This window comes from Pan paniscus, chromosome 11, assembly GCF_029289425.2.
Source record: "Pan paniscus chromosome 11, NHGRI_mPanPan1-v2.0_pri, whole genome shotgun sequence".
Classification (NCBI taxonomy): Eukaryota; Metazoa; Chordata; class Mammalia; order Primates; family Hominidae; genus Pan; species Pan paniscus.
This window is the reverse complement of record NC_073260.2, coordinates 91056013-91077982: the sequence shown is the minus strand read 5'-3', so window position 1 is coordinate 91077982 and position 21970 is coordinate 91056013. Positions and strand designations below refer to the sequence as shown.

The window sequence follows — 21970 nt, the reverse complement described above, 5'->3', positions numbered from 1 at the left end:
CGCATTCCAGAGGCCACCCAGACCATGCTCCGCTGCCTGGGCGCCCCAGCTGCAGTCGCCCTCTGTGTGCAGGCAGCAGCTGCCTGTCAACCCCCGAGCCCGCTCGCACTCCCAGCATCGCAGAACCAGGACCAGGTGTCCCAGTGGCTGCGGCCAAGCCAGGCATTCTGCCCGGCGGCGGCGGCTGCACACGAGCGAGAACTGAGAACCCGCCGCTCAACCCCACAGGGGGTGACTGCCGAGTACCCATGCCAGCGGCCCCGATCTCCCTCAGGTGGAGGAGTGGGCGGGAGGCACGGCCTGGGGGCCCTCAGGCTGGGCGCGCTGGCGATCCCGAGGCCGACCAGGCCATGCACCTCCAGCCCGCCTGGGCCACCCAAGCTGCAGCCGCCTTCTGTGTGCAGGCAGCAGCCTCCAGGCAACTCCTGAGCCCGCCCGCACTCCCCACATCTCGGAAGCAGGGCCAGATGTCCCTGTGGCTGCGGCCGAGCCAGGCGGTCTGCCCTGCAGCAGCTGCACGGGGGCGGGAACCGGCCCTCAGCCCCATCGCCGGTGGCTGCAGAGGGCCCCTGGCTAGAGGTCTCGAGCTCTGGCAGAGGAGGAGCCGGGAGGGGGCAGGGTCTGGCGGGCTCTCAGGCCAGGGGCACCCGCGATCCAGAGGCCGCCCAGGCCATGCTCCACCACCTGGGCGCCCAGCTACAGGCGCCGGGCAACTCCCAAGCTGGCTGGCGCGCCCAGCCTCGCAGAACCGTGGCTAGATGTCGCCGTGGCTGCGGCCAAGCCAGGCGGTCTGCCCGGCGGCGGCTGCACCGGGGCAGGAACCGACCCTCAGCCCCATCCCCGCGGACGGCCCCTGGAGCGGCCCCGATCTCTCTTCGGAGAAGAGGGGCGGGAGTCACGGCCAGGCGGGAAGGGATGCGCGCCTGCGATTCCGGAACGTCCCGCGCCAGCCCAGGAGAACCCGCAAGCCAGCGGCGCCTGAGCCCGAGCTGCAGTCACCCTCTGCGGGCCACGCGAGCTCGAGGGCGCCTTCCGGAGTCCGGGCTGGCGCTGAGCTGTAGGCGCGCGCCTAACCGCTTTACTGGGCTCACTCTGTCGAGAGGTCGGAGGCTACGAGTGTCGCTGCTGAAGGCTGTGGTGGACCGGGCTGGATCGCGGATTCTGAGCTACATCGCGGGTTTGGGGGTGGATCGCGGGTTTGGGGGTGCATCTTGGATTTAGGGGTGGATCGCTGGGTGGGGAGGGGGATCTCGAATTTGGAGCTGGGTGGGGGTGGAAAGGCCACGAGGAGCCGCAGCGTCTCAGGGGCGGGTGGTGGGCATCTGAGAAGTCGCCACCATGAGGAAGCTCCTCAGTTTTGGGAGACGCCTGGGCCAGGCGCTCCTGAGCTCCATGGACCAAGAGTATGCGGGTCGGGGGTACCACATTCGGGACTGGGAACTGCGGAAGATCCACAGGGCGGCCATCAAGGGCGACGCCGCAGAGGTGGAGCACTGCCTGACGCGCAGGTTCCGGGACTTGGACGCCCGCGACAGAAAAGACAGGTAGCGGGGGCTCAGCCCGCGGTGGGAGGGGGCCCCCAGGCCCGGTTTCCCCGCACCGCCTGAGGCGGGGTCGTCGGAGTTCGCCGGGACCCTGGGAGCCGCGGAGCCAAATGGAGCCTCAGCTGCTTTCCATCGCTGGGAATTTCCCGCCTGCAGCGCTTGGTGGATAATTGGAGTGATTTAACTCACAAAGTTAAGCATATCCACGTTTAAAACATGGAGCCATATACATGATAGGGAGGTGCCTAATGAGAACTCATTCCCATGTCAAAAATACCATGAGCCATTTTCAGTAGGCGAAGAGTTCTCAGATAAAACCCTGTGTCGGTTTTACATCCGAATCCACCTAGGTAGATAGGTTCTTTACTGGGGCTTCTTAGCGGGACGCTTGGAAGTGGGAGGTGGGTTCCTTGAATGAGAAGACTCAGTTTTCTCAAAATGTGAGCTCTTAATATGTTTATCAGTTTTACATAAACCGAATGAAAATATCAAGGTTTTATCATTTTTGCATGACACTTGCTGTCTGTCTTACCATTGTGATGACATTTTAAAGTATTTATAATGGAGTGAAAAACGACTTGCTCCTCTAGATATCAAAACGTGCTATTAATTCCCACAATTAATTATTTACTAACAGCTAAAAACACATATAAATAAATGGAACAGAATAGGAAATCCAAAAACACTGAAATATATGTAAGATATATACATAGGGATTGATAATGGTAACATTTCAGATGAGTAGGAAAGGACGAGTTATTAATAAAATGCCTGCTGTGTGAAGAAAACTAATGAAATTTTATGTCACAAAAATGAGTTCCTGATGGAATACAGACTGAAATTTTTACATATGCAAAATTAGAAAAGTACCAGAAGAAAACACAAAGACTTATTTATACAGGTACATTTTACGTTAACAGTGGCCTTCCTAAGAATGACCTCACAAGCAGGCATTCTGAAGGTTGATTTAGCAAACTAAAATTAAAATCCCCTGTGTATCAGAAAAAAATTAACAAAAGATAACACACTTGAAAAATATTTACTATATATATTTTTACTAATATATAAAAATATATATTCAGATGAAAAGTGTATCTTCATCCTACAGGGAATTTATTCTTTATTAAATATAATATATATATTACTGATTATATGTATAACAAATTGTATCTATTAGTAACATAATGTTATGTATATCAGTTATACATATATACAGATAAAAAGCACATCTTTATTTTACAGGGAATTCTTTCCAATCAAATCCACAAGAAAAGAACTCTAACAGTGAGCAAAGTACTTTTTGCAGATCCACAAGTTACTTATGTACATAGGAAAAAATCCTTAGTGTTTCTCATAAGAGAATTTAAGTTAAAAGAGGAATGAGACTGTTTTCTATCCACAGTGTTTGTGAGAATAAAGAGCAGTGGCACTTACACTGCTGCTTGAAGTGTAAGTTGCTGATGACTTTTCAAGTGGATAATTTGGAGATAATTACCACATTTTAAAAATGTATATGCCCTTTACCCATCAACTCCATTGTATTAAAATACCTTCAGAAAATACAGATACATGCACTTTTTTTCCCCAGCATTTATGTTAACAAGAACCCATAGAATGGGTATGTAGCCATTGAAGGTGGCAATAGGTAGAGAAGTATGTTGATGTGTGAAGATGCATTTTGTTACAGCCAGTGAGGAAAAACAAATCAGTTTGCTTGCACATACACACAAACATACTATGGTCTGGTGTTAGGCAAAACTATGTACAAAATAGGATAAAATTTGTAACTTCTGAGCATTTGTATTTTAAAGTTTTTTGTTCCTTTTTCTTACCTTTGATTTCTGAAGTGAGCACTTATAAAATTTCTAGTAAAAATTTATTATTAATGGAATAAATTTTGGGAAGAGAGAAATGTGAATCTTGTACAGATAAAAATAATTTCTCACTATTTTTTATCGTTATTGTGAGGGTTGTTATCTTGTTTGAACTTTTAGCTTCTTCAGAAGTAAAAAGGGAATCTTTTTATCTGTGCTTGCAGATTTTATGTATATACTTTATTATGTATATATGTTTTTCTTATGTATAGATTCATTACATATAGGCAAACTGATAGATTAATCATTTCATTATAGTTGTCTTATCAAAATAACAAATAGCAAATATTATTACTATCACAAAAATATTGGTTTATAGAAGTTGTATTTAAAAATTTTGAGCTCCCCAACTGTATTCTATCAATCCATTTATTCATCAAACATAACCTGAATATGTTATGTAGCAGATATTTTGCACTATCTCTCAGGATGCTTCCATACTTAAAAACTTTATGTTTACCTGTTCTGCCTGAGCACGATGAGAGATTTAAAATGGGAATAGTAGGACTTAATCTCATTGAAGCTTTTTCTCCCACCTTTCAAGCAAAAGCATTTCTGAAGGTAGAAAACAATAAGAGATAACCTTTAACTGCCCTTTTGAAAATTTGTCAGTCTTAAATACTAATATTAATCATTGGAAAGTCTGATTTGCATATATTCTGTAAATCTAAGTGTTGACTAAAATGAGCCATACCTATTCATCTCAATCATGAGTTTCCTTTAGCTTCACGTCTCTTTGTTTGTTTGTTTGTTTGTTTTCTTTTTGCGACAGAGTCTCATTCTGTCGCCTAGGCTGGAGTGCAGTGGTGTGATCTCAGCTCACTGCAACCTCTGCTGCCGAGGTTCAAGCGATTATCCTGCCTCAGCCTCCCGAGTAGCTGGGATTACAGGTGCCTGCCACCGCGCCCAGCTAATTTTTGTAGTTTTAGTAGAGACAGAGTTTCACCATGTTGGCCAGGCTGGTCTTGAACTCCTGACCTAGAGATCCACCCGCCTTGGCCTCCCAAAGTGCTGGGATTACAGGCGTGAGCCACCGCGCCCGGCCAGCTGCACGTTTTTAAAAATCAAAGTAAGAAGTAATTTGTTTAAAAAATATGTTGTTATTTCAGTGCTCTTTCCCCATGGTACTTTTAGGAATTAAAATGTATTTAAGTGTCAATTAGATGCCTAGAACTGCCCTAGACCTGCTGTGTATACAGTATTCTACTTAATGTAAGGCCTCATGGATTGTGTGATATCCTACTATTTTCTACATTAATGAGATGATTTTTAAATGCTACCAATTATAGTTATAAAAAATTATGAATTGTAAATACCGCTCCAATATGAGATATGCTAAAATGTGACCTAATCTTTAAATCATCCTGCAAAATAGCAATAATTGTATCATTTTACTTAATTAAAATGTTTTTGTTAAATAGTAGTAATATAATTATCACATCTGGCTGGGTGCATGGCTCACACTTGTCATTCTAGAACTTTGGAAGGCTGAGGTGGGAAGTTCCCATGATGCTAGGAGTTTGAGACCAGCCTGGGCAACAAGGTGACATTCCTACTCTACAAAAAAAAATTAAAAATTAGCTGATCATGCTGGTGCACTCCTGTGGTCCCAGCTATTCAGGAGGCTGGGGCAGGAGGTTTGCTTGAGCCTACAAGTGCCAGGCTGCAGTGAGGCATAAATACACCATTGCACTCCAGCCTGGGCAAGAGAGCAAGACCCTGTCTCAACAAACAAAAGTCTAACAGTTATTGAGTTGTTGCTTGTTCTGGAAACAGTTCTAAATGCTTTATGAAGATTTTCATTTAAGCATCACAGTGGTGTCCTGTGAGCTAGCTGCTGTTGTCATCTTTATTAATGAGGAAATTCAGGCACAGAAAGGCTAAGCAATAGCTGGTAGGTGACCGAGTTCAAAGTAGAACTCAAGCCCTAGTTAAGCTGAATCCAAACACCAAGCTCATTCTATCCAAATAGGCTGCTGTTTCATTAAGGTAGGGAGCAGTAAGAGCTAATAAATATTGTACTTTCTTCAAAAGAAAATTATTTGTTTTGAAGGCAGAGGAATAACATGTCATTCAATGTTTACAATTACATGAACCATTGTAGGTTTTGAGATATTGCACTACATTTCCTGAAAACCCCTCTCGCTCTCCTAGGACTGTTCTACATTTGGCCTGTGTCCATGGCCGTGTGCAAGTGGTCACTCTCTTGCTGGACAGAAGATGCCAGATCAACATCTGTGATAGACTGAACAGGACACCTTTAATGAAGGTATATAGTAGCCAACTCAGCATGAAATGGATTTGATTTAAATACATAGAATTAAAATGAATTTGTCTCATTTAAATATAGCTAGTTGGTGAAACCTGTGGAATATGTATTTTGAATTCTTAGAATTTATAGTCTAGTTTTTTATCTAACACTAATAGGCTGTACACTGCCAGGAAGAGGCTTGTGCCATTATTCTCCTGAAACATGGCGCCAATCCAAACATTAAGGATATCTACGGCAACACTGCTCTCCATTATGCCGTGTATAATGAGGGGACTTCACTGGCAGAAAAACTGCTTTCCCACCATGCAAATATTGAAGCACTAAACAAGGTACAGATCAATCAACTTTCTTTTCAAAATGTTTGTTTTAATATTGACATAGGTAAGAGTCAATTTTTCATATTTGGAACTCAAGTATTCCTGAATGAAAATGTTTTGAAATAACTTAATTGTCTAAAATTTTACTTTAAATTTTGATACTTTTAAAGAAGCATTAGAGGGCACAGCTATTTTAGTGCACTTATGGGAAGTATTTGTGAATTTGTTAAGGTAAAACTTCTTTTCAAGTATTTGTTTCCTACCCCAGGTGTATTTTTTTTCTAATTAGTGTAAAAACATCACAGGAAAAAAATTGCCCTGGAAATAGGCTTTATCTTAAAACCCAAAACTAAAGCAACTTACAATAAATAGAAGTCTTGCTGCTGATGGTTTTCTAACAAAATGGATGTATCTTTCATGGGCAAGGTTTAAGAGGGAAAAATAGGAAGGGAAAAGGAGAGCAATCAAAAACACGCAGGTCACTTGGAAATTAGGTAACGAGGGAAAATGCCAAGAATAGGTTTTGTTTTTTAGTTTGTTGTTTTTCCAGTTTATGTATTGAGACAAAGCGCTCTTCAGCTTTGGGGTAATCATTTTTGGTTTGGTAAAAAGAGTGACTGAAACTTGCCTAAAGATTAATTTTTAGAGGACTCTGAGGAAACCAGATTGGCAGTGAATATACGGTGATGAAGTGAGAAACACTTCAGCAAAGGGTGGAACAAATTAGTAACTGACTTATTACCCATCCTGGCAAAAACAGCCACTTAGATAAGAGTCTAAACTCTCCTTTCAAATCTGGAATATCTTGGTGGGAATGTGGGAGATAAGCAGCTTATAAATAGCAAAATCAACTGGGATTTTGAGTTTACTTGTCCCTGTTATACCCACACCCAGGAAAATTAATTGGAGTTTTAATACATAACTCTATCTCATACTTTTCTCTCTGGCCACATCCCAAGCTGATAAAGGATATTGGCCATGTGGGTGAGAGATGAAACTGAAGTGATTGTCTGCTGCAGTATTTCTCAGCTAGGATTGTGCATTACAATGACCTGGGGAAATTTTGTTAAAAGTCTACAAGTGTAGGCTTTCCCCTGAGGATTTTGATGTAATAGATCTAATAAGTTCTGAACATGTATGGTTAAAAATATTTTCTTGAAGCCATGCACAGTGGCATGTTCCTGTAGTCCCAGCTACTCAGGAGGCTGAGGTGGGAGGATTGCTTGAGCCTAGGAGTTTGAGTCCAGCCTGAGGCGGGCAGATAACGAGGTCAGGAGATGGAGACCATCCTGGCTAACACGGTGAAACCCCGTCTCTACTAAAAATACATAGTAAGACTCTTGTCTCTTACCACAACAAGAGCAAAAAAAAAAAAAAAAAAAAAAAACCTCAGTGTTCGAATACACTCCTGATTAAGAAGCACAGAATAGATAAGTGCAGGATATAAATTCCCGTATCTCAAAGACATAAGAAATCTCTAAAAGAGTTGGCATTTGATAGGTGCTACTTTCTTCAAATTTCTCTTTTCCAATAACATTAAACTGACTTATCTGTCTTTCTCTACGTTTGTGACTGGGAAGTGAAAGGAAATATCATTGGCAATATCGCTCAGCTTACAGAATAACACTTTTTGCTTCCCACCATGAATCATTCACTGCCATTCAGAAAGTCTTTGGCAATTTACTCGTGGGTAATCTTTCAATAAGTAGAGGCTGACCCTTTCACAATTTCATGTTCCTTTGTCACCATTCAAGTGATTATGTATCAACAAATGTTCATTACAAGTGAGATTTTCTCAGTTAGATCAGTAGCAAATCTTGAACCTTTTTTTTTCAGTTGCAGTTGTATGAGGGACTATCTCAGTATGTCTATTAAGTTTATAGAGCTTTGGCATTATCAGGATGTCAGTTTTAAACACTGAAATCCTTGAAGTCAGTGAGAATGCAATAGGAATTCTTTTAATAATTTAGTTTCAGCATTCCTATGAACTAATTGTCTATTTGGTTAACAATCTGGGAAAATTATATACACATAGATTGCAAATTAATAAATGTTGGGAAAATTCTTGAGGTGGGTATTATGAGTGTTAACAGCAATTTTTATTATGTATATATCAGGGCCTGAGTTTTTCATTAAACATATGATACTAGACAGAGAAAAAGTTCCACATGCAAATACTTGGTTTATACACAATCATTTAGCAACACATTCACAGCAAATATAAAAACACAAGAGCTATAGCCTAAATGTGGCGTATAGATTTGTTCTTTGCCTCTTTGAATTGAGTCAACATGTAAACTTTAGTGGACTCATGCAGAAGTCTGGACCTCAGGCTTAAGAAACAAATCTGGTGTCCCCAGAACCACATCACTGCTTGGTCTGCTGCGCAGAGGTTGCCCTGTGTAGGAGGCACATATTCTCCAGTTTGCTACTGTGCCCACCTGAGTACTTCACTTACTTAGGTAACCTCCTTCATCCTTACAAGTATTTGAGTTTACAACTCCTTTTTTATAGTATATTTTCATAAAGATTTCAAGGTTTTCAAGACAGCATATATTGGTTCATAATATATAGTCTATAGTTTATATAAATCCCTCAATTATAGAGTTGAATTTTAGAATTCAGAAGTTTTTTTAACTCTTTTTTTATATCTATACCACAAATAGTCATCTGCTCATAAGAATGCCTAGAAGCCCTTTTAGGTTATTCCTGCTCAGCAGTGGATAGATTATGAGTATTGCAGACATTATATCTTTCTTCTCAGCAATGTCCCTTAAAAATGCAAGTGACGGCCGGGTGTGATGGCTCATGCTTGTAATCTCAGCACTTTGGGAGGCCGAGGAGGGCAGATCACGAGGTCAGGAGATGGAGACCATCCTGGCTAACACGGTGAAACCCTAACTCTACTAAAAATACAAAAAATTAGCCAGGTGTGGTGGCAGGTGCCTGTAGTTCCAGCTACTTGGGAGGCTGAGGCAGGAGAATGGCATGAACTCGGGAGGTGGAGCTTGCAGTGAGCGGAGATCATGCCACTGCACTCCAGCCTGGGTGACAGTGTGAGACCCCATTTCCAAAAAAAAAGAAAAAAAGTGCAAGTGACTTATTGGCTCTTATTATGCTAGAAACAAGCCCTATACATCAGTATTAGAACTTTTTTTGATAAGCCATTGTATTTTTATTTCTGATTTATATTTTGCCTAAAGTAAAAAAATAATGTTAAATAGCAATTTAAATGGAAATCAATACAAATGGATTTAAAAAGTAAAGTTGCATTAATGTCCCAGGATTATCATTATAATTGAGAATAGAATTTCTTACTGAGCTTTGCTTTTTAATATTTATTTTCAAAAAATTTTCACTGGTCTCTCTTACACAGAATATACTGAGCTTTCTAATAGTTAAGATAAAAATCTATCCTCTTGCATTAGGAGAAATCCCATGGAGTATTTAATAATAAGGAAAATAAGTGCATTTGAAGCCAATCTCTCTTAATTCAGAGCTCATTTCCTTAGTGGCCCCTTTGGATCAGGAGTGCCTGACATTGGCATCCTGAGACCATTGATAGACATAAATCAAGCAAGTTTGTGCCACCCAGAGGAAACCTCCACTTGTATTGGGAAGCTCTGGCAACTGTATCCCTGAAACTCTAGTTCCTAAAATGTTAATGTTTGCCACAAAAAGTGTTGTCAAACTGAGATTAGGCAAAGTTCAAGGGATTTCTAGATTGTTGGCCATGTAATATAGTTTTGTAATACTTCTCAAATGCAGATGATCATGGAATCTTTTTGTTGGGGTACAGTTCTTTCGGTAAAACAACTACTCTTTGAAATATAGTTTAAGAAACACTCCTCTAGAGGTAATAATTTAGATCATTAATTTATTTTAAAAACTTAAAGCATTCGCTACTATGTCTTAGGTTTTAGGGTTATAGAGAAAAAAGATACAGCCCTTGCCCTCGAGAATCTCTTGGTTTCAGTGGGAAACAATGAAATAATTACAATGGACTGTGCTAAATGCTGAGATAGAAGCAAGGATTTTTGGGACTGGTAAATAAAGTGAGTTTTGGAGATGACCGAAGTTAACATGGGGAGGCAGAGGAGGGGTGTTTCAAGGCAGTGTGTGGGAAAGCACAGAGTGAAAGGGACGGGACTGCTTTGCATTTACTTTCTCTCTATATTGCATGTTTAAGTTCATAGCATCTTATAGTAGATTTTTAGTTCAGTGGAGAAATATGTAATTTTGTGAATTATAAATTGTTTTTGCTTTCTTACAGGAGGGAAACACTCCACTTTTGTTTGCTATAAATTCCAGGAGACAGCATATGGTGGAATTTTTATTGAAGAACCAGGCAAATATACATGCCGTTGACAATTTCAAAAGGTGCAATAGTTTTTGTTTTTTGTTTTCTTTTTTCCTAAAAACCTGAGTGTTCTAGAGTGGTAACAGTCACTCAAGTCAGAAATGTTAATAAGATTAAACTTATAATTATTGGCATATAGTAAAAAATAACATGAATAATCAGGTAGAAAAGAAGTTATTTGGACTAAGCAACATAAAAAACAGTATATAGTAGGATTCATCTTCTTTTATAGACTGTTATTTGTAATTTGATGTTTTTGTCCTGTAATCTTATATTAGCTAAAGGGGTTTTGTATTTTATTAATTTTATGAAGTGTAGACTTTAACTTTCAGTTTACAACTACTACTATTACCATTATCATTATTATTATTATTATTATTATAGTTGTTGCTGTTGTTGTTGATGCTGTTGTTTTCAGCCTGCAGATAGCTCTTACTTATTTGATCCCTAGCTGACTTTGAATTACAATATAATTCAAAGCAATGGGAAAGCAATGGGAAAATCTTCACCTAAATCTTTGCCCACTTTAGATAAGTGACCTCAGCACAGTTTCTTGGCCATCAAAGGACTATAAATTAGCAGTTCGTATTACATCATATCCCAATGGGACACGAAGCTTGCTTGTTGTCCCTGCCTTTTAGCCTTGGTGGTAATTTAACAAGATGAACACTTGAGCACCCAAGATGCTTACACACATAAGCTAGTACATGTAAATGGTTATTATGTCTATCCTGACAGGCAAGATGTGAAATTGTTAAAGTGTATCCAATTTGCTAATTAAATATCTTTATCAAAGTTCTTGAGTGCTGTTATTTCTTTATTATTTTAGAACAGCCCTCATACTTGCAGTACAGCATAACTTGTCAAGTATCGTCACCCTCCTGCTTCAACAAAATATACATATCTCTTCTCAAGACATGTTTGGCCAAACTGCCGAGGATTATGCTTTTTGTTGTGATTTGAGAAGGTATGTGCTTATATTAAAAGACCGGTTAATACTAAATTAATGTTTTAAATAATTATAACTATTGCATCTTATACATTAGGTGACAGTTCATAGTTTGGTTGAGGTAGTTTGGAATGGCAACAAGTTAGTCCACTTTTTAGCCAGAAATCACACAGAAAGCTAGACTAGTTAGAAGTAGCAATGAGTGCAAGATTCTTTCCGGACTTTTAAAGACCTTTATCCATAGGAATGTCAGTGTTGTTCATTTTATTCCAAGTATAACTCTTATATATGAGATAGAAATAATGTCACATCTTTTACTTTTTCTTTCTTTCTTCCTTTTTTTTTTTTTTTTTTTTTGAGACAAGGTCTCACTCTGTTGCTCATGTTCCTAAGTTCAAGTGATTCTCCTGCCTTGGCCTCGCAAACTGCTAGCCACCATGCCTGGCCTGACTTTTCTAATTAGTTATTGGGTCTCAAAATGTCCACTTAGCAGAAAATCTTGTATTATCCCCTGGGGCTACCTCCTATGCCTTCCTCCTTTGAATTTTTCAAAAAGCTAAGGGGTTCCCTAAGCCCAAGGAAGACAATCTTGCTTTACAAGTCAGAAGAAGAGGGGAAAAGGCCATTCTAGTCATTCTGTTGTTTCCATTGATTCACTTGCTGTATTGCTGCCATTGTAACTGGTCCTGCAATCTGGTAATGATTGACTTTTGCCACCAGGATGCCCTTACTGATTCAGATCCCTCACTCGTCATGGTGACTCATACACAGAGTCCACAGCTACAGTGTTTTGTTTTGTTTTGTTTTTTCGAGATGGAGTCTTGCTCAGTCGCCCAGGCTGGAGTGCAGTGGCACAATCTCGGCTCACTGCAAGCTCCCCCTCCTGGGTTCACGCTATTCTCCTGCCTCAGCCTCCTGAGTAACTGGGACTACAGGCACCCGCCACCATCCCTGGCTAATTTTTTTTGTATTTTTAGTGGAGACGGGGTTTCACCATGTTAGCCAGGATGGTCTCGATCTCCTGACCTTGTGATCCACCTGCCTCGGCCTCCTAAAGTGCTGTGATTACAGGCATGAGCCACCACACCTGGCCCACAGCTACAGTGTTTTTTAGTTCATGTACATAGGCTCAGCCATTGTTCCCAGCACCCTGCTCTGGCAGCGAGGCCTCCTGGCTCTACCCACACACATAGTGAGTAAGTTGACCTTCCCCCAACACTAAAAATCTTATTTGTAACCCACCTTTTGGCTAGGCTTAGCCTATACCTTCATGGTATGTTATCCTTTGAGACCAGTGTCCATTTTTTCTCTAGCAACTATTAGTTGGGATTGTACTCAACAGTTAGGGATGTTCAAATAATGTTGCAGGAAGAGAACAGAGGTCTCTTTGCCTTTTGTTATCACATCTGTACCTTGAGGCTTTTTTCTGACCTGTGTACATTATCCTTCAATAGAGTAATGGGGACCAACTTGGAGTTGGCCCCTCAAATAATGTGTTTCCATAATAATGAAAATCTCTTATATTTATATGAGATTATATTACATATAGATTATATAATCTATATATTATATAATTATTGTATATTATATGTAATTATATTATTTTTATATTTATATTATTTTATATTTTATTTATATTTTATATTTTATATTTAATATTTATATTATTATAAATATTATATAATTATTATAGATTATATAATCTATATATTATATAATTATATATTATATAATCTCTTATATTATAATGAAAATCATTATAAAAGTATTCATGTAAGGTGATCTGTGAAATGAGAACAGAGCTGAGTAGCACACGGGATGTTACATGCAAATATGTTGTTAGTACATGACTTGGAAATGAGGAAACATCAACTTCCATCTCTTTCATGGAACTGAAAAACAATACAAGCAGGGCTTTGTCTTGTATGCCAGTTGGAGAGGACCAAAAAGATGCAGCCTCTAACACAGACCTGCTGGCTCTGAGTTTGAGGAGGTAGAGAAGGAATGGTAGTTGTCCCAGCCAGGTTTTGACACCTATTAGTTTTCTGCCCTTGGTGTGATTGATGAGCTCAGTAACAGGGGACAATTAGAGTATATGTTTTAATGAGATAATAATATATTTGTATATAAATTTAGTTACAAGTTATGAACTAGCTAAAATGCTCTGAACTACAAGCCACAATGAATAGAACTAATAACCAAAATTAGCACTTAATAACATTCTCTGAAAACTGTGACATTCAAATATTAGAAACTATGGAAAAACACTCATCAGGTTTTATTTGAGATTCCAAAATGGTTTCAGCAATGCAGTTCAAGAATAAATTTTTCCATTGCTTTACTATTTCTCTGAACATTTAAACATGTTTTCTCATTGCATCCTCCTAATGACCTAGTGAAGTCAAGTAGTAAAACCTTTATTTTTTAGAAGAAGCCATGGAGGCTAAGAGAAACAACTGGTCTGAAAACAAAATACCTATTGGTTACAGAGCGAGGACCTACTGTGAATGCAGGACAGTTTCCAGGCTGTTAAGCTAACTAGAATTAATTTACTGAGCTATGGTTTTCTCAGTTTATGAGTACTTCCTGTTTTTCTTGTTTAATTAGAAGCTTAATAAGTTTATAGAGCTTAAAATTTTAAAGTGTATTGGACATTAGATTTCTGATATTAGCTCTGACATTGTCTGAAATGCTTTAAGAATTTAATCTGTTTGGTAAATATTTTTCATATCACTATTAAAATACTAATTTTATTACATTTATTATGCATAGCATCCAACAACAAATTTTGGAACATAAAAATAAGATGCTTAAAAATCATCTTCGAAATGACAATCAAGGTAAGACTTCTGATAGTAAATTTCTCATTTCCCTTGGTGATCTTACTGATTTTAAAAAGCAAAATTACAGGCCAGGCATGGTGGCTCACACCTGTAATCCCAGCACTTTGGGAGGCCGAGGCAGGTGGATCACCTGAGGTCAGGATTTTGAGACCAGCCTGGCTAACATGGTGAAACCCCATGTCTACTAAAAATACAAAAATTAGCTGGGCATCATGGCGGGCGCCTGTAATCCCAGCTACTCGGGAGGCTGAGGCAGGAGAATCACTTAAACCCGGGAAGTGGAGGTTGCAGTGAGCTGAGATTGCACCACTGCACTCCAGCCTGGATGGAAGAGCAAGACTCTATCTCCAAAGAAAACAAAAAGAGTAAGATTACATATTTTTAATCATAAAAGAGCAGTTTAAAAAAATATGTTTATATATAAATTAATTTTTTAAATTTAATTTCTTTAGTTTAGAATTCAGAGTTATTTAAGAAGTTGTAGCTAATTCTCAATCTCAGACCGTATTGTCTGAAAAAATTCATTTACCTACTTATGATCCCTGAAATTCTACATATTTTTGTATTAATACAAATAAGAAATTAGTTTAAGTTAATATGTTGCAATTTCCTCTGTAATTACATTGTTACGAATTGGACTTGTTATGCAAATGGATCCTCTATTTAATTTTTATAGTCAATGGTTTACATTTAGTAAATAAATATTAATTCCAGTTGATTCTTGAATATTGCGGGGGTTAGGGACTCTGATCCCTGTGGAGTTGAAAATCTGAGTATAACTTTGACTCCTTCCAAACGTAACTACTAATAACCTACCATTGACTGGAAACTTTACTGATAACATGAACAGTCAGTGAACACGTATTTGTATGTGTTGCATTATTATATACTATGCTTTTAGAATAAAGTACGCTAGAGAAATGAAGCTGTTATAAAGAAAATCATAGAAAAGAAAAAAATATACTTAGTATTCATAAACATAAGCGAATCCTCCCAAAAGTCTTCATCTTTATCATCTTCAGGTTGATTAGGCTGAGGAGGAAGAAAATGGTTGGTTTTGCTGTCTCTGGGTTGCAGAAGCAGAAGAAAAATCTGCATATAAGTGGACCCCTGCAGTTCAAACTCTTGTTGTTCAAGGGTCAACTGCGTTACACAGGAATTTGTGTCACTAAGAAAGTAACTGTCTTTAGAACTAGGAATTCAACAATCCCTTTCTGACACCATAAACAAATGGCAATAAGAATCATAAAACTGAGCTAATGTGCACCCATACAAATAGGAGATTATTTTTGAAGATAGCTACTGAATGCAGAAGACAGAAAAGTAATTCCTTTCCAAGAAGCAGAAGTTATGTTACATATTCTTATACAAACAAGGTCTATTTTTAATTTATTCACCATAAGGTGGAACCTCATGAGATATATTCACTTCTTAGAACAAGCTGTGTTTTTTTATGTGCTGGATAATTATCATAATAATAGTAATTTTATTGGAACAAGATAATCTGTTACCAGGCTGGGCCTGGTGGCTCATGTGTAATCCCAGCACATGGCAGGCCAAGGAAGGCAGATCACTTGAGGTCAGGAGTTTGAGACCAGCCTGACCAACATGGTGAAACCCTATCTCTACTAAAAGTACAAAAATTAGCCAGGCATGGGGGTGGGCACCTGTATTCCCAACTACTCGGGAGGCTGAGGCAGGAGAATTGCTTGAACCCAGGAGGTGGAGATTGCAGTGAACCGGAATGCACCACTGCACTCCAGCTGGGTGACAGAGCAAGATTCCATCTCAAAAAAAAAATACTCTGTTACCATTAGGCAAGAGATAATCATAATAAATATTCCAATAGCCAAACTCTAGGCTCCAAAAATTATAATAAAATTATAAAAATGGTTCACAATAACAAAAATGTAACACCTAATGCATTGTACAATCTGAACTGTATAAAGACACCGTTAATTTAGTACATAATTATCAAACCACTTCTATAAGTTAGGTTTGGCAAATTGCAGGAGACAAAGATGGAATTGACATAGTTTTTGTCTTTAGGGTGCTCATAATAGAATATAGATAACTGTTTAATTTTTGTGTTTTTTCAACAGAGTTTTTAAGAAAAATATTTTAATTCATTCAAATACTTGTCCACTTAAATAATAACTATCATGTATCTGTTACAGACTAAGCATTTTTCCAATGTTACAAAATACATTTAAAAATACAGTTGGGAGATTGTTATTACCACTGTTATTTATTTTATTTACTACCTGAAATAGTGCTTACTGTGTGTCCAATGTCATCTGGGAGCTTATAGTTATTATTTATTACATATGTATCACATTCAGTATGTGCCAGGCACGTTTACGTTTGTGGCGATGAATGCAGTCTTCTAAAATGTGGGTAGGATTTAGGGTAAGCGTGCAGAGTGAGTGGAACTTTGCCAGGTAAGGAGGCAGAGGGATGATGCTTGGCAGAAAGAGTATCTAACAAGCTTGCATGTTTGACAGAAGCAGCAGCCATGAAGAATGAAAGTTTTAAAACACAAGGAGCAAGTTCAAAAGGTAGGACACCTGAGTGAACTTTGTAGAGTTTATGAGCAGTTCAAATTTACTAGTGCAAAAAAAAATATATGGAGTGCTTGGTAATGAGGTGAAAATAGCTTATAGTTATTATTTATTATACTTAGTACGTGTCAGTGAAGGCAAGCTTAGGAAAGACTTTGTTGTTGTTTTACCTGTGTCTAGAAACAAGTTCAATAAAAGACTTTTAATAGTATAGAAATGAGTAGATCTTATCCTGTAGGCCAGGGGAAACTTCCGAGGTAGAATGCTTTTGGCTGCAAATACTGGAAGACCTAACAGTGGCCAAAACCGTAAGAACCAGACTTGTTTTGGTTGTCCAGTGATATTATTGGATTCCACTTGTTCCTCTTTCAGTTATGCTGTTGGCAGTGTCTTGTTCATGTCTCCCTTCATGGTTGGCTACTTAGCAACAGCTCCAAACACCATGTTCTCACAAGACAGTATCTAAAGGCTGGAAGGGCTGCTTTTCTTCACATGTGTCTTTTAAATTGGGAGAAAATTCAGAAGCATGCAGGGGACTTTTTGTACATTTTTTTTTCCTTCGGGGATGTAGTCTCGCTCTATCACCAGTCTGGAGTCCAGTGGCATGATCTCAGATTACTGCAGCCTTCACCTCCCAGGTTCAAGCAATTCTCCTGCCTCAGCCTCCCGAGGAGCTGGGACAACAGGCACATGCGACCATGCCCAGGTAATTTTTGTATTTTTAGTAGAGACAGGGTTTCACCATGTTGGCCAGAATGGTCTCAGTCTCTTGACCTCGTGATCCGCCTGCCTCGGCCTCCCAAAGTGCTGGGATTACAGAGATGAGCCACTGTGCTCAGCCCTTTCTGTAATATTTTATTAGCTGTGTCACACCACATGGTCATTCCTAAACCAGGCACTGGGAAAGCAAATGTAGTTATATGATTAGCTTAGAATAATCACTTATGTTTTGAAGCTGAGGAGGGGTATTGGGATAATAAATATCCACATAGATTTGTGATTCTCCAGCAAGAAACAACAAGGAACTGCTCTTGGATAGGGAGCCAGCAGTGTTTGCTCTAGAAATTCACTGGAAAATTGTAAGCAGGGGAGGCATTAGATTCAATTTGAGATTTAGGGCATTCTGTTCAGGGTATAAAGCTGGGATTGGCAAGCTTTCTCTGTAAAGGGCCAAATAGGAAATATTTTAGGCCATGTGGTCTCTCTCTCTCTTTTTCAAGAACGATTTAAGCAGCTGAAGGCCATGTGGTCTCTGTCGTAGCTACTCAACCCTGCCATTGTAGTGTGAAAGCCGTCATAGGTAGCATGTCAGTGAATAGGCATGACTGTACTCTCATAAAACTTCATTGAGAAAAAACATATGGTAGGCAGGATTTGGCCTGTAGTCTGCAGTGTGCTGACCCATTATGTAGAGGATAGATGGAGGATAGATGTCACCTGGGAGCATATAGTTATTATTTACTATGTATTTAGTATGTTCATTAGATGCCATTCACTTTTAAATTTGTGGTGATGAGTGCAAGCTTCTAATGGGTAGGATTTAGGGTAAGCATGCAGAGTAAGTGAAACTTTGCCAGGTAAGGAGGCAGAGGGATGATGTTTTCCAGAAGGAATATCTAACAAGTTTGCGTGTTTGACAGAAACAGCAGCTATGAAGCCTGAAAATTTGAAAAAAAGAAAAAAAAGAAAAAAATTGAAAAAAAGAAAAGAAGGTGCAAAAGGTAAGACACTTGAGTATCTCTACTCTTAACCATGTAAAGAGACTGGGAGACAAGGGAAGCTTCAGCCGTAGTTAATGGCATAGTTTCCTTGTCACAAATCCATGGAGTACATCAGTCCATTACAAGGTTTTCACCCATCCATGATAAAATAAAATGATAGAGCTCCAGTTTATTCATTTGAAAATATTGGTGTTGCTGGGGATGGTGGCTTCTGCCTGTAATGAGTCAGTGTTGGAGGCTGAGATAGAAGCATCCCTTGAGGCTTGGAGGTCCAGCAGCCTGGGCAACATCGCCAGACCCCGTGACTATTTTGCAAAAACTGTAACTCAGTGTGGTGTTCTGCACCTGTAATTCCAGCTACCTGGGAGGCTGAAGCAGGAGAATTACTTCAGCCTAGAACTTTGAGCCTGCAGTTAACTATGATAGCAACATTATACTGTAGCCTGGGTGGCAGAGTGAGACCCCATCTCTCAGAAAATTCAAGTCAAATAAGATAAGATACAATAAAATAAAATGTTGGTCTTTTTCTTGGAATTATGCTTTTCTAATTTGTTTTGCTTTTTAAAAAAATTTAAGAAATGACAATAATAGTTGGTTTATATAAGGCTTTCAGAAACTGGCTTCTGCCCAAATCTCCATCTGCAGCCCTTTCTCTGTCTGCCCCTTTTTCTGGCATTACTGAGCTGCTGGTGATGCCCCTGTCACCATCCTTCTCATGTAGACAAAAACACACGCTCTGGGAGGCTTCTCTCCCTCTCTTGCCGCTGCCTGGCATGTGCTATCTTTCCTGCCCTCTGCCTCTTTTAATCTGGTGAATCTCACTGTCTAAGTCTCAGCTCAGGCATGATCTCTAGAAAAGCCATCCCTGACAGCTTTTATTCTCATTCTTTAAACCCCTGTGCCTACCACTTAGCAGGAACTCAATAAATATTTAGTAAACTAAAGACTGTCTACACAGAGATGATTGCTACAGCCTAGCAACAAAGGGGATAGACATGCAAAGACCTGATGTGCAGCTCAGATGGTGAAGTGACACTAGAAAAATTCAAAAAGTACTAAGGGAGCCCCAAGAAAGGAGACACCTGTGTATGTGGAGGAAGATAGCCAGATTCAGGGAGGACTTCACATAGAATTTTGAGCCTTTTTTCCTTTTTTTTTTTTTTTTTTCTGTTTTTGGAAACAAGTTTTTACTCTGTCATCCAGGGTGGAGTGCAATGGCATGATCGAGACTCACTGCAAACTGAAACTCCTGGGCTTAAGGGATCCTCTTGCCTCAACCTCTTGAGTAGCTGGGACTGTAGGCACAGACCACTATGCCTGGCAAATTTTCTGTAGAGTCAGGGTTTCACTATGGTCTCTGGGCTGGTCTTAAACTCCTGGCTTCAAGCAGTTATCCCACCTGGGCCTTCCAAAGTGCTGGGATTACAGGTGTGAGCTACGTGCCCAGCCTACATTCTGAGTCTTAAAACACAAAAATAAATTCGTCAGAATTGTAGAGGAAAATATTTCAGATGTAAAAAACAGGGTGTACACTATAAAGGTATAACAGTAACAAAAATTTTGCAAATTATTAGTAAATAATGTGCTTAGCATGTTGTTAAAAAGATACTATTATGAAGCAGAGAATAGTAAAGTGTTACTTTATATGTTTTTACTGTATTTTTAAATTTTGGTTTGTTTCCAGCAGTTTTTTTTTTATATTGGGAGGAATAATTTTTGGGTGACCCTGAGACTTTTGCATGGCTTGAACCTGCTGATATCTAGCGTCTCCCCAAGTGGTTTGTTAAAGTTTTAGATAATTAGAAATGTTTCTTAAAAATGTAAATATTCCAGTAAACATTAAGCTTCATTTAAATTCTCAATTTATAAAAGAAAAGTGTGTGTTGTTTTGTATCAATTTTCATAAAGATTATAGTTTTTAAGTCATTCATTTTAACTAAACATATGGATTTGTCAGCAGAACACAACTTAAAAGTGGCTTCAGAGGAAAAGCAAGAAAGGCTTGAAAGAAGTGAAAATAAACAGCCACAGGTATATAACAATTTAAATTTCTGGTTTAATATTGGTTTATTTGTTTTTCTTTAATAACATAGCATAGTCCAAATGAAGTGACCTTTTAGACTATCCTTTTAGAATCCAACAGAGCATAATTTCATGTGGAATTTTAAAATATTTTAGCCTGTTATAAAATTTAAAATATTCTTATAGTCTATAGTAACTCATAGCTATCTGTACCCTTGGAATTGAGGCCAGGAATTTCCAGAACTCTCTTTGCTCTTTTATTTTTATAATCTTCTTCTTGATAAAGAAGGTAACATCAAAAATTGAGTTGTATTACTAAGCAAGAGAAATGATGAGCAATTGAACGGTGATGGCCACTGAGTTCACCTCATGTGAAAGGAGTCATCATTCCCGGTGGTTCAAACTGCAATTTTATGTTGCCAGTCACCAGTGCTGAGGTTAAAGACTTCTTCTGTTTTTTGGTTTCTGGTTGCCTTCAGTGTCTATGTTCAGGGAGAAGATGGGGTCATAAAAGCAATCCAACTGCCTATTGAGAGAATTATGCTTTCCAGAATGGGACTTTGGTGTCAGGGTGCAAACAATAACTTTCTTGTTTTAACATAAGTAGAAAATGCTATTAAAATTTGTAAAGCGCTGTCACTAGTGGAGCTTAGAATATATTAGACCTGGATATAAGCAGATAACCTATCTAGATAACACTATCATATTACAGTATAACATTTGAAGTAGAATCAAAATTTTCTTCTTTCTGATTGGTATTCATTTTGGCTTCTAATAATTTAGCATTTGCCTACTCTTTAATTAATCCTAGAAATATGAATTCACTGTAGGGGTTCACTATTTAGGGTATGCTGAGGTAAAAATATTTTCAAGAGAGAAAGCCTTTAGATACTACATATCATCTGTGAACCTATTTCTGTCAGATTTAATTGATAATGAATTAAGTTTACTCCAAACAAACAGTGAGAGTTAAGCTTCCTGGTTCACGTTTTTCCCCTATATTAAGCTAAGGGAAATTATTTTTACTTCTTAGTTATAATCCAGTAATTTAGGAGTAGTAAAACATAGATTAAGTTTCAAAGTTCAGTTTTAATTATTTTCTATTTTTTCTTTGTTCATACTTAATTTAGAATAAAGTTAATTTTAAAACATGCACCCTGTCAGAAAAGACATCTGAGAAACAATTTAGAATAAAGTTAATTTTAAAACATGCACCCTGTCAGAAAAGACATCTGAGAAACAAAAGAAGCAAATTAATTTTCCACTTTCGCACCTGCAAAAAAATGTCTCAAGAACCAGAACTGAGTAAGAATTGTAATAAAGAGGATATATCTGTATATTCAGGACTTCCTTTAAAATTCATTACAATTCTGGGCGTGGTGGCTCACACCTGTAATCCCAGCACTTTGGGAGGCTGAGGCAGGCAGATCATGTGAGGTCAGGAGTTCAAGACCAGCCTGACCAACATGGAGAAACCCCATCTCTACTAAAAATACAAAATTAGCTG

The 21970-nt window shown here is 38.9% G+C and overlaps 1 protein-coding gene across 1 annotated transcript in view; it reads left to right on the top strand.

Annotated features, from left to right (window-relative positions):
- Positions 1 to 1215: 1215 nt before the first annotated feature.
- The window catches only part of ANKRD18B (ankyrin repeat domain 18B), a 54680-nt gene continuing 33925 nt past the window's right edge, over positions 1216 to 21970 (top strand). Inside the window, 10 exon segments of the mRNA XM_055117319.2 lie at positions 1216 to 1544; positions 5573 to 5687; positions 5846 to 6019; positions 10281 to 10387; positions 11197 to 11334; positions 14089 to 14156; positions 16664 to 16717; positions 17292 to 17426; positions 18361 to 18441; positions 20402 to 20472. Of these exon segments, the coding sequence (XP_054973294.1) occupies positions 1339 to 1544; positions 5573 to 5687; positions 5846 to 6019; positions 10281 to 10387; positions 11197 to 11334; positions 14089 to 14156; positions 16664 to 16717; positions 17292 to 17426; positions 18361 to 18441; positions 20402 to 20472 (1149 nt within the window). The 5' untranslated portion in view covers positions 1216 to 1338.